This window comes from Peromyscus californicus, unplaced genomic scaffold (assembly GCF_007827085.1).
Source record: "Peromyscus californicus insignis strain IS unplaced genomic scaffold, ASM782708v3 Scaffold_1__1_contigs__length_55948999, whole genome shotgun sequence".
Classification (NCBI taxonomy): Eukaryota; Metazoa; Chordata; class Mammalia; order Rodentia; family Cricetidae; genus Peromyscus; species Peromyscus californicus.
In genome coordinates this window covers 49,944,077-49,957,124 of record NW_026294492.1, presented here as the reverse complement: position 1 = coordinate 49,957,124, position 13,048 = coordinate 49,944,077, and the positions used below count along the sequence as shown (strand labels likewise).

At 49.0% G+C, this 13,048-nt stretch overlaps 1 protein-coding gene across 2 annotated transcripts in view; it reads left to right on the top strand.

Annotated features, from left to right (window-relative positions):
• Positions 1-7,058, top strand: part of Catsperd (cation channel sperm associated auxiliary subunit delta) — a 55,671-nt gene extending 48,613 nt beyond the window's left edge. For both annotated transcript variants that reach the window (XM_052746849.1, XM_052746850.1), the window contains 4 exons: positions 3,528-3,656; positions 5,421-5,607; positions 5,891-6,048; positions 6,630-7,058. In XM_052746849.1, the coding sequence (XP_052602809.1) occupies positions 3,528-3,656; positions 5,421-5,607; positions 5,891-6,048; positions 6,630-6,939 (784 nt within the window). In that variant the 3' untranslated portion in view covers positions 6,940-7,058. The remainder of the gene's footprint in view (positions 1-3,527; positions 3,657-5,420; positions 5,608-5,890; positions 6,049-6,629) is intronic.
• Positions 7,059-13,048: the final 5,990 nt, after the last annotated feature.

Below are 13,048 nucleotides of genomic sequence, written 5' to 3'. Positions count from 1 at the left end.
TTCCCTCTTTACAGATAACTCTGGCTTATATCACCTTGACAGAAAAACCAACCAGGAAGCCAGGCAGTGGTGGCGCATGCTTTTAATCCCAGCACTTGGGAAGCAGAGGCAGGTGGATCTCTTGAGCTCCAAGCCAGCCTGGTCTACAGAATGAGTTTCAGGACAGCCAGGGCTACACAGGGAAACCCTGTTTTGGAAAACCAAACCAAACCAAACCAACTAAACAAACAAACAGAACATTTGACCCCTTGACACACAAGTACATAAGTATTAACCCATAACCTTTCCTTTCTTGTTTGTCTCCAATGATTCATGTTAATATAAATATATTTAAAAATACAACCCAAGTATTTAAAATTCAAACACTCAAAAAAAATTCAGTATCTTGAAATATATCCAATGTCTTCCTAAAAGTCTAAAGTCCCTTGACTGTGGGCTCCAATAAAATAAAAACAATAAGTTAAATACTTCCTTACTCCAAGAGGGAAGAACCAGGATGCTGTTGACAATCAAGTGGAAATCAATTCCTGTAGCTCAGTGTCCCCCTCTGGGCTCCACTTCTCTAGCTCCGCCCTCTGCAGCAGATACAACCTCGGGTCCAGACTCAGGCCGGCTCCACCCCACACTTGCTGCTGTGCTCGGTGGTCATCTACAATCCTGGCATCTCCAGCATGCTGGGGTCTCCCATGACACTGAGGCTGCACCCTCACCAGTGGCCTCTCCTGTCCTCTCCCAGTGCTGGTCTCTTCTTAATCACAGCCAATTCTGCAGCCCCAACTGAGCAGAACCACAGAATCTTTGTTTTTGTTTTTTCGAGACAGGGTTTCTCTGTGTAGCCCTGGCTGTCTTGGATCTCGCTCTGTTGACCAAGCTGGCCTCAAACTCACAGAGATCCACCTGCCTCTGCCTCCCCAGTGCTGAGATTAAAGGTGTGTGCCACCAGGCCCAGCTCTAAAACACACATTCTTTTCTTTTCTTTAAACACACACACACACACACACACACACACACACACACACACACACACACATTCTTAATGCAAAACGTCAAACAAAGAGCCCTAACAGTCTTTGAGGGCCTCTTAAATTCCCTCTGAAACTCCACAAGACACGTCTCCATCATCTGCACTTCTCTCAACACTCCTATCTTTCAAGGTCTCGTAATAGCTCACTGAGCTCTCAACACTCAATGACTTTTCCAGTCCAAAGTTCCAGACTCCTTCCATAATCCTCCCCAGAACAACATGGTTGTGTCTACCGCTGCAACACCCCACTCGTGTTACCAAATTTATCTTCATTAGGATTTCTACTGCTGTGATGAAACACCATGACTAAGAGCGACCTGGGGAGGAAAGGGTTTATTTCAGCTCACAGCCTGTGGTCCATCATCCTGGGAGTCAGAACAGGGACCTGGAGGCAGGAGCTGAGGCAGAGGCCATGGAGGGCGCTGCTTACTGGCTTGCTCCCCATGGCTTGCTCAGCCTGCTTTCTTATAGGACCCAAGACCAGCAGCCCAGGGATGGCATTATTCACAGTGAGCTGGGTCCTCCCACATCAATCACTAATTAAGAAAATGTCCTACAGGCTAGCCTGCAGCCTGATCTTATGGAGGCATTTTCTGAGGCATTTTGTCACCAGAGATTCACCTTCCCAGATGACCCTGGCTTGTATCAAGTTGACTAATAAAAGTAACCAGCACAAAGCCAAGGTCAGCATTGGTGCTGCTGGGTTTGGTGGTGGTCTGTTATTCAGGAAGGCAGCCCAGTGTTTTTTCTGATGCAATACCAAACACACTTAGCCTTAGCAATTTGTAGACAAAACAGGTTTATGACTTACAGTTCTAGAGGATGTAGTCTAGGTACTAACCTTAGCCCCGCCCCCATCCCCTCACTGGGGATTCTAGGCGGGGCTCCACCCTGACCACGCCCCCAGCCCCTCACTGGGGGATTCTAGGCGGGGCTCCACCCCTGACCACGCCCCCAGACCCTCACTGCGGGATTCTAGGTGGGGCTCCACCCTGACCACGCCCCCAGCCCCTCACTGGGGATTCTAGGAGGGGCTCCACCCCTGACCACGCCCCCAGCCCCTCACTGTGGATTCTAGGCGGGGCTCCACCTTGACCACGCCCCCAGCCCCTCACTGGGGATTCTAGGTGGGGCTCCACCCTGACCACGCCCCCAGCCCCTCACTGGGGATTCTAGGCAGGGCTCCACCCCTGACCACACCCCCAGCCCCTCACTGGGGATTCTAGGCGGGGCTCCACCCTGACCACGCCCCCAGCCCCTCACTGGGGATTCTAGGTGGGGCTCCACCCCTGACCACACCTCCAACCTGTTTTCTTTCTTTTTTGTGAGACAGGGTCTGACAATACATTCAATAATCCTCCTGCCTCAACCTCCTGAGTGGCTGGAAGGACAGATGTGAACCAACAGCTCCTCCCACTCCCGGACACACACACCATTGTTTATATAGGACTCACACATCTGTGGATTTTAGTATCCATTGATGGTCCAGAATCAGTCCTCCCCTGGGGCTGGGGGTGATGAAGGCAGAGGTAGACTTAGGAGAGAGAAACACTGTTCAAATGAATGCTTTTTTTTTTTTTTTTAGGTATTTTGATTACATTTTATTTATTCATTTAGTATAGCATGTAGCAGGCAGAGGACAATTTGTGGATTTTGCTCTCTCCTTTTAGCTTGTGGGTCTCAGAGAGTGAACTCAAGTTATGAGCTAGGCAGCAAGTGCCTTTACCCACTGTGTCCCCTCATCACCCTTGGGCCATCGAGGTGTGACTCCCACAGCCATCTGTCCAAGAATTCCTAACCACATGTGGGTCTGGGAGGAGAAGGCTGGGACGGGTTCAGTTTTGAGCTTTGTGTGGCTGTCAACTGATTGGCTGTGTCCCCCTCTTGGGAGACTTGAGCTTGGCTTAAAATGCATTGACTAAAAAGGCACACACACACAGACAGATGCACAGACAGATGCACACAAATACACACACAGATACAGACACACAGAAACAGACACGTGCACACACAGACAGACGCACACAAACACACACACAGATACAGACACACAGAAACAGACACGTGCACACACAGACTCACAAATATACACACATTTACAGACACACAGAAACAGACACACAGACAGACGCACACAAATACACACACAGACATACACACACCGAAACACAAATACACACACCGAAACACAAATACACACACATCTACAGACACATAGAAACAGACACACAGACACAAATACAAACACACATACAAACAGACACACACACTCAGACACACATATACTCACACACACAGTGTACAGAAACACAAGCGGGCAAAAGAGTCAGACACATAAATATAAACCTGAAAAACCAAACAGTCTTTCCACATCAGTCCTGGCTGGGGAGGGCTCAGCTGCCAGGACCTGAGTTCAGATCCCGGGACCTGTGATTTAAGGACAAAACAATGACCCAGGTGCTGGTGTGGGCTTCTAATCACCGTGCTCCTTGTCTCTTCACAGGGAAGCCTACAGGCCAGTAAACTATGATGCCCAGGCTCAGGCCGACCTGCTGGTGTATTACCAGTACAAGGAACTGGGCTGCCCTCGCCTGGTCTACTATGACAAGCCGTGGAAGCCCGTGGTGGAGATGTAAGGCCCCCCACTGCACCAGCATTCCCTCCTCCCAGGACAGCCGCCCCCTCTTATCCCACTCTGTCTGTCCTGAGTCAGCCCCAGCGACTGAGCCCAAAGCTAAGGAGGTGTGGGCCCAGGTCTGTGTGGCTTGACTTGCAGATGTACACACTCTCTTTTGTTGTTGTTCATATTGGGCCAGCCTCTAACCCACTACGTAGCCCAGGCTGGCCTCAGACTTTCCATACTCCTGCCTCAGCCTTCAAGTGTTGGCATCTCTTGTGCCACTAACCTGGATTACATTTTTGTTGGTTTTGTTTTTTTTTTTTTGAGACAGGGTTTCTCTGTGTAGCTTTGCGCCTTTCCTGGAACTCACTTTGTAGACCAGGCTGGCCTCGAACTCACAGAGATCCTCCTGCCTCTGCCTCCCGAGTGCTGGGATTAAAGGCGTGCGCCACCACCGCCCGGCTGGATTACATTTTTTCTTCTGACCCCTTCTATGCAGTCTATGGTTTCCCTCCCTCCTCCTCTCTCTTGCCTCTGTCCTCACCTGGAGCAATGTCTATGTTTCCATGAGAGGTTGTGGGGTTTCAGAGGATGAGTAGGAGTTTGTCAGGCAGATATGATAATGAAGGCACAGTCACATAGAGACTCCACGACACTCAGAGCAGGTACAGTTGCACACACCTCAGGAAGCTGAGGCAGAAGGATTGCAAGTTTGAAGCTAGTCTGGGCTGCACTGCAAGACTCTGTCTTAAAGAGATTATCCTGAGCCGGGCGGTGGTAGCACACACCTTTAATGTCAGTACTCAGGAGGCAGAGGCAGGAGGATCTCTGTGAGTTTGAGGCCAGCCTGGTCTACATAGTGAGTTCCAGGACAGGCAACAAAACTACACAGAGAAACCCTGTCTCAAAAAACCCAAAAAAAAGAAAAGAAAAGAATATCTTGGGGAAAAGCTGTGTGGAGGCTAAGCATATGCAGACTTTTCCTTAAACACGCAGGGGTCTGGGCAGTGTTTGTGGCTGGCTGGGAAAAGCTTCTGGAGCTACAACTTCTGCAGTTCCTGGAAGCTGCAAGTAAATTCTGTTCACCTCCCTGAGTATCTGAGGCTCTCTTTGGAACAGGATGCTGCATCGCTCAGGAGGCAGTGGCATCCCCCGAGGCCCCAGCACTCCTTCCCCACATCGTTGAACCCTGCCTGTCAAGGTTGGCTCTATGTCTGTGTGTTCAGGTTGTTCTGATCCTCAGCTACTGAGGCAAATTCAGTCCTAAAATGAGAAACTCAGTTCAGCATTCAGATGTCATAGTTGGCTCAACCCAGGGATGTCAGGGTGGCTTCATTCCTTGGGTGCAGAGCTAAGATTTGGGGAGGTATCCTCAGACACCACCCAAACTCTCTCAGGGATAGACAGGCAGGGTTCTATTTGCTGGGGCCAAGCGGTAGAGTGCTTTCTTAGCTTCATGAAGCCCTAGGTCCCTTTCCCAGCATCCCATAAACCAGGCACCATGGTTGCACACCTGTCGTCCCAGCAGTGAGGAGGTGGAGTCAGGGGGATCAGGAGTTCAAGGTCAGCCTGGGCTACAGAACAACAAACAAAACCCAAACACGCAAACAGGAAAAGTTTTTGTACTCTAAGCTCCTTGGCCCCCTTTTCAGGGAGGACCCTTGTTCACGGTGGCTGGACTCCCCTCTCCTCTGCTCGCCCTCATTCTTTGCCCACACCTGTCGTCGGGGTGACCCCCAGCGGTGGCCTCCCGTGGAACCTCACCTTGTGTCTCAGGTGGAAGGACGGGGTTCTAGAGGAAATCATGGACGCTGAGTACGTGATCACGGAGGTCAACGGGATAACCACCTACTCCTACTCCTTGACGGCCGCCACCGCCAACTGCAGATCGCAGCCTCAGAACTGGAGCACCTTTCAGTCAGACTTGCACTTTTTATACCAAGGGTCCCTCTGGAACAGAGAGGTAGGTGGGTCCCTCCCACCCCCCAGGCCTCCCTGGTGTCTGCTGGCCATTGTATCACTGCGGAGCTGGAGGCTGGAGGATCCACTTCAAAGCAAGTTCAAGGCCAGCCTAGGCTACATCTTGCCAAGAGTCCCAGGAAGGGTGGAGGGAGGAGGCTGGAAGGGTTAGGAGGCCTGAGGCCCTACCTGCAGGGATTTCCTTAGGAGTTCAGTGGAAGAGATGACGTATACTGTGTGAAGGACAGAGGCTGAGGGCCAAGAATGGCATCCCTCTCTGTCCACAGAACTACGTCAGCTGCCATGAGGACAACAAGGACAACCCCTTGCTGTGGCCAGAGGTCGAGTATCAGATATTAGGTGGCCAGACAGACAATAGGGTTATTTTTGGCCAAAGAAATGGAATCTATACCTTCATTCTGTCTGTGGTGGATCCATACTACAGGTGAGTGAGGGGACACTGTGGCTGGGGGAGGTCAAGGAGAGGTGGCACATAGGTTTGGTGTCCCAGCGATCTGGCAGATTCCAGGTATGGTGATGCATGCCTGTCATCCCAGCAAAGGGGAGCTCGACAGCCACAAGAGGATCAAGAGTTCAAGTCTATCCTCAACTACATAACTGGTTTGAGGCCAGCCTGGGCTACATGAGATCAGGGTCAAAACTCTTACAGCAGCAGCTTGTGGCTGCAGCAATATAAGGGCAGGGATCCGGCCCGCTCTCCCCCTGACATTCTGGGCTGCTGGCTTTCACTAAAGCCTCCCTCCCCTCACTGAGGCTGTTTGTCCTCGCATGCCGGACCACACTGGCTCCCCAGCCATTCTTCTCCTCTTGACAGCAGCCGAAGTTCAGCTGACCCGTCATCGAGTTTTTCCTTCAAACGGTGATGTGATTGTCCTTAGAACTTCCCCCCAAACCCCCAAACCAAAGCAAACAAAAAAGCACTTCTTAGTACCAACAGGCAAGAGAAAGTCGTCTGTGTGAAGGGGAGTGGGGACCCATGACAGTGTGTCTCACTGCCCCCTGCAGCTACTGCAGCCTGGACACCATGTTCAGCGTGTACGTGGACGGGGCCCTACCCATGGCGTTCTTCTCACCAGAGCTCAGCATCACAGTGCTAGTCTTCACGGCACTGCTGAGCGTGTGGCTGGCCTATGCCATCCCCAAGGAACTGAGCACGGAGAGGGGCCAGCGCCTCACGAACTTCTGCTCCTGGCTGTTTCAGGGTTGCCTGGGGCTCTGCAGATGCAGCTGGCTGTGGGACAGACCGAAGCTGTGGCTGCGCTCCAGGAGGGTGGGGGACCAGCCAGAGAGAATCCGAAGTACACAGACAAACTAGACAGACTTTCAGAAACAGCCAGACACACAGAGGCTGTGAGGGGCCTCTGACCTCCATGTGGGCTCTTGTCCCAATAAACTGTATAGCAATTATAAATAAACTTGTTAAAATTTTCTGGACAATGCCAGCATTTGTATTTTTTTTTAAATAAGTAAATTTCTTATTGACGGCAACTAAGTGGTGTTTGTAGCATTTTAATCATACAGTAGATTCCATCCATTCACTATACTTTTCTGAGTTGTCCTACATGCAAGTCCATGTTTTTAATGTTGTCTGTCTTCTGGGCTGTTCCTGTAAGTTTGCTATTAAAATACATTAAACTAAAATAATAATAATAAAATCATCATCATCATCCAGGTTGTGTCAATGCCAACCAGGCGCTCCATCCCTGACCACGCCCCAGCCCCTCACTGGGGGGGTTCTACACGGGGGGGGGGGGGGGGGGGGAGCAGGGCGCGGGATTCCAACCCTCAATGCCCTGGTCTGCTGCAGCCTGGGTTCGGTTCCTGAGACAGGGAAGGGGTGTAGGCTGGAAAAACTGAATTGTCCGACCGCCAGATGAGTTTCGCACAAGTGGCCGGCTCTGAATAGCTACAGCTGTCTTTATTTACGTGTTGTATAATATTAGCGGGTCCAGCCTTAATGTTATACATCCCAGGGGCTCAGGAGAGAACTATGAACAGCGAGGACTGTTTTCAGGAAATAGAATCTCAGCACACCGAGCTCTATAGTCCACTTGCTTTAATTCCTCTGGCATAACGTCCTTTATACCCAGCTTCAGTTCTGTTCTCGTGCCTAGCTCCTTTCTTGCCTGATTTCTCTCTATACTTACCTATTACTCCCTCTAAGTTCTATCTTAATTTTCTCATCTAGGTCCTTTTCAGCTTGTTCTTACCCAGCTAGTACTTCCCCATCTGGCTCTTCCTCATCTTCCATCTCATTCCTCTAATACTCTCTTCTAGCCCTTCAATCTAGTTCTTCCCCATCTCAGTTTGTTCCTCTCAAGTTCTTACCCGTCTAGTTCTTCCACTCTCTTTTCTCTTCTCCCCTCTTTGTATATTAAGGGAGGGTCTGATCTAAATTGTGTAAAGCTATTACTTAACGTCCACCTCTCCTAGGCGGTGTCTCCTTGTGGAATTTACCTTAGGTCAGGAGACTTGCCCGTGGGCTGCTATCATTGTTAGTCCTCAGAAGTTGGGCGCCCCCCTGGGTGGTGTCTTCTTGTGGAATTTAAGTCAGGAGACTTGCAGGTGGGCTGTTATCATTGTTATCCTCGGAAGTTGGACGCCTACCTGGGTGGTGTTTCCTGTAGTCCTTGAAAGTGGCTAAGGGAGATATCTGATTCCAGAGAAAGCCTTTCCTGAGGCTGTTCTCCAAATTCCTGGAATGTGTATGTCCAGAGAGTGATCAGTCCACACTGTCAGCCCTTCTTAGGGAAAAGTCAATTGGGAAAACTATGAAGACACACATGATTTTCATAACAGAATACAGTTGATATGTAACAAGCCAAGTAACACCAAAAACTCCTTGGGATTTGGCTTCCTCTGGAGGAATTCCTTGATCCCTGCAGGTAGTGACTTTGCCATAACTAGCTGAGTTCTTATGATGTATTCCTGTGGCCCGCAGCATTTACGCATCAAAAACAAGCATGGTTTTCCACACTAACACACAAGTTTTTCCCATCCTCCGGTGTTAACCTCCGGCAAAAACAAATATGTTGAATATGTTTTTGAATATGTAGATGTAACCAACCATCTTATTAAATAAGAAACACAGAACCAATGCAAAGAAGAAAGCCAAAAGGTCAGAGCTAAGAGCTAAAACCTTACCCTTCCTCCTGCAGTGGTCCTACCTCTCCGAACCAGAGCTACCCCTGTGTTAAAGTCTTTATATAGAGTTCCTGTCCTGCCTTCTCATTGGTTGTAAACCCAACCACATGACCGCCTCCTCACAGCCTGTCTGTATAGGCCTCCAGGTTTTCTATGATTGGTATTGAGATTAAAGGCATGTGTATCCAATACTGGCTGTATCCCTGAACACACAGAGACTTACCCAGCTCTGCCTACCAAGTGCTGGGATTACAAGCGTACGCCACCACTGCCCTGCTTTCCTATGGCTTGCTAATAGCTCTGACCCCCGGGCAACTTTATTTATTAACATACAAATAACATTTTAGTACAAAATAAAATATCATCATAATGGTTTTCCACACTAACACACAAGTTTTTCCCATCCTCCAGTGTTAACCTCCAGCAAAAACAAATATGTTGAATATGTTTTTTCCCAACTTTTACATCATAACATCTTTAAACTAAAAACAACACTTAATCATTTTTGCAAGCTTGGCCAAATATCAGGCCAGGTACATCCTGTCTTTACAAAACCAAAAGGTGATTGACATAGGCTCACACTTTCAAGAACAACAATCTCGTTCAAAACATATTTACAGAAATAGTGGTGATCTGCCTCTGATCCTGTCAGCACTAAATCAGGACAGCTCCTGGGCTCTGACATGACAGCTGGCATCTCCAGACAAGAAACCTGAGAAGCATCAGAGCCCAAAGGGGAAAACATTCAAGAAAAAAATGGGATTTCCAGGAATGATCACATCTGTTCCATGCATGATTGACGAAATGACACTAAAACCACCAAGAGAATCATCAATATTAGGAGAGAGAAGTGTAGCTGAAAGTGTTCCTGGTCCCATCTGGCTCCCGCAGTCCCATTGTCCCGCAGCTGCTCAGACCCAAGTAAACACACAGAGGCTTATATCAATTAAAACTGCTCATCCATCAGCTCAGGCCTACCACTGACTAGCTCTTACACTTAAACTCAGCCCATTTCTGTTAACCTATATGTTGCCATGTGTTCTGTGGCTTTACCTGTGTGCCATACCATGTTGCTCCCTGGATGGCAGGCTGGTGTCTCCTGACTCAGCCTTCCACTTCCCAGAATTCTCCTTGTCTGTTTATCCCACCTATACTTCCTGCCTGGCTACTGGCCAATCAGCTTTTTATTTATCAACCAATCACAGCATACACATTCACAGCACACAGAACATCCCACAGCAGAGAAGAGAGCATGCAGGCTATGAGGCCTCAGCAGTATTCTGTCTACTGGTACTTGCCAAGTGATACTGCCCCTGTGGGCTTTTGCCTCATCTGGAGACCTGTTGGATAAACACTTATATACTAGTTTGAAACTAGGCTGCATGGCTCCCAAGATCTCCCCAAGCCCCTAGCCTCTCACTGAGGATTCTAGGTGGGGCTCCACCCTGAACATGCCCCCAGCCCCTCACTGGGGGATTCTAGGCGGGGCTCCACCCTGACCACGCCCCCAGCCCCTCACTGGGGGATTCTAGGTGGGGCTCCACCCCTGACCATGCCCCCAGCCCCTTAACTGGGGTGATACAGGCCACAGGAATATATTATAAGAACTCAGCTGGTTATGGCAAAGTCACTACCTGAAGGGATCAAGGAATTCCTCCAGAGGAAGCCAAATTCCAAGGGAGCATTTGGTGTTACTTGGCTTGTTACATATCAGCTGTCTTCTGTTATGAAAATCATGTGTGTCTTCATAGTTTTCCCAGTTGTTTTTTTCCTAATAATTGCCAACAGTGTGGACCAATCACTCTCTGGACACACACATTCAAGGTATCTAGAGAACAGCCTCAGGAAAGGCTTTCTCTGGAATCAGGTATCTCCCTTAGCCACTTTCAAGGACTAATAGAAATAACAGCCCACATGCAAGTCTCCTGATTTAAGGTAAATTCCATAAGGAGACAATGCCTAGGTTAGGTAGACCTTAAGTAATAGCTTTGCACAATTTAGCACGGACCCTCCTTTCTTATAGCCTTACTAATTTTATAGATCTCTAACTCCTTACCTAACCACTTCTAGAAATATTTAGATAACCTTCTGTGCTGACAGCTATGCTCAGCCAGAACCCCAGTTCAAGCCTCCCTGTAATTATCGTCATTGGCAGCATCCGGCCAGGTCCATCCCCAGATGGAGGAAAGTATCTTATCAGAGATACCTCTGTACTCTCTAAGAACAGACCCTAGTGTCCAGACTACCTGTTTGAGAAGGTCTGGTGGATATGCCAATTAAGCTTAACTTCCTCCTTTTCTAAATCTTACCTCTAATTCTAGATCTCCCTTTAACTATCACCAGAGGCATCTAGCTGTACACAGGTTGCCTGGCGACTGAGCACACTTTCCCCCACCCTGCAGAAAAACGGCAGATAGCTTGGACAGATAGGAGCCACAGGAAAAAAGAAGGCAGTTTTATTTTCAGAGAAGGAGGATAGAACTTAGAGGTATGAGGAGATGGAGAGGAAGAGGGGAGTGGAGAGCTTGAGGACAGAGAACTGAGAGGGAGAAGGAGGATTTTGACCCGAGAGAATGTGTGGACAAGGTGGAAGATGAGGAAGAGCCGGACGGGGAAGTACTAGCTGAGTAAGAACGAGATGAGAAGGACCTAGATGAGGCAGAATTAAGACGAGAGAATTAAGATAGAACTTAGAGGGAACAGTAGATCAGGCAAGAAAGGAGCTAGGCACGAGAACAGAACTGAAGCTGTGTAGACAGGATTTTATCTCAGAGGAATTAAAACAAGTGGACTGAAGAGCTTGGTGTGCTGAGATTCATTTCCCGAAAATAATTCTCGCCGTTCGTAGTTCTCTTCTGAGCCCCTGGGATGTGTGTTATTAAGGCAGGTCCTTTTAATATTATACAAGACGGGAGACTGGGGGATTCTAGGCGGGGCTCCACCCCTGAGTCATGCTGTCCCAGGCATTTCCTCAATTGTCCTGGCTCCCTTGTCTCTTTCCCATGCTTCCCCTGCACCACGAGGATGTGGGGAGGAGCTCAGAAGGAAGCCATCATAGGCTGACTCCAGCTTCTCCAAGCCTGTCCCCATGGTCAGGAGCATGAGTAGAGAGAAGTGAGCGTTGAGGTGGCATCCTGAACCCCCATGTGTGGGGTGACACTATACCCACTTCTGAGCTGTGCAGCCAAGGCCCTAGGAGAGGATGAGTGACCAGTAAATGGCGTGTGCATCAGGAAGTGCTTTGCCACAGCTGGGAACTTGGACAACCTAATTGGACCTTCCCAACGTCACCTCCACATTCTGTACCCCTCTCTCAGACTACAGCACTCTACACATCTCCTAAAGTCCCCTAAATGAAGAGTGTACACATAGAAAACGCCTTGCCCACATTGGGTTTGGCAAGAAGCAGAGAGGCCGGGGATTGGTGGGGCATCCCTGGAAGCTGTGTCCCACATCATCTCACTAGTTGTTTTATTTCTTTATGTATTTTTGTTTTTTTTGCTTGTTTGTTTGCTTTGAGACAAGGTTTCCCTGTGTAGCCCTGGCTGTCCTGGAACTCGCTCTGTAGACCAGGCTGGCGTCAAACTCAGAGATCTGCCTGCCTCTGCCTCCTGACTGCTGGGATTAAAGGCGTGCGCCACCACCACACAGCTCCAAGGCAACACAAAGGAAAGCATTTAACTACGGGCTTGCTTACAGTTCCAGGGGCTTAGGCCATGATCATCATGGTGCTGGAGCTGTAGCCAAGAGCTACAGCCAAGAGCTACATCCTGATCTTCCAGCAGCAGGCAGAGAGAGAGAGAGAGAGAGAGAGAGAGAGAGAGAGAGAGAGAGAGAGAGAGAGAGAGAGAGAGAGAGACTGGGCTTTTGAAACTTCAAAGCCTGCCTCTGTGACACACCTCCTTCCTAAACAGTTCACCAACAGAGGACCAAGCATTCAGACATGGGTCTACCTACTGTGGGATGTTCTGTATGTCAAGTGTGTTGCTGATTGGTCAATAAATAAATCACTGATTGGCCAGTGGCCAGGCAGGAAGTATAGGCGGGACAAGGAGGAGAATAAAGCTGGGAAGTGGAAGGCTGAGTCAGAGACACTGCCAGCTGCCACGATGAGAAACAGAATGTGAAGATGCCGGTAAGCCACGAGCCATGTGGCAAGGTATGGATTTATAGAAATGGATTAATTTAAGATATAAGAACAGTTAGCAAGAAGCCTGCCACGGCCATGCAGTTTGTAACCAATGTAAGTCTCTGTGTTTACTTGGTTGGGTCTGAGGGGC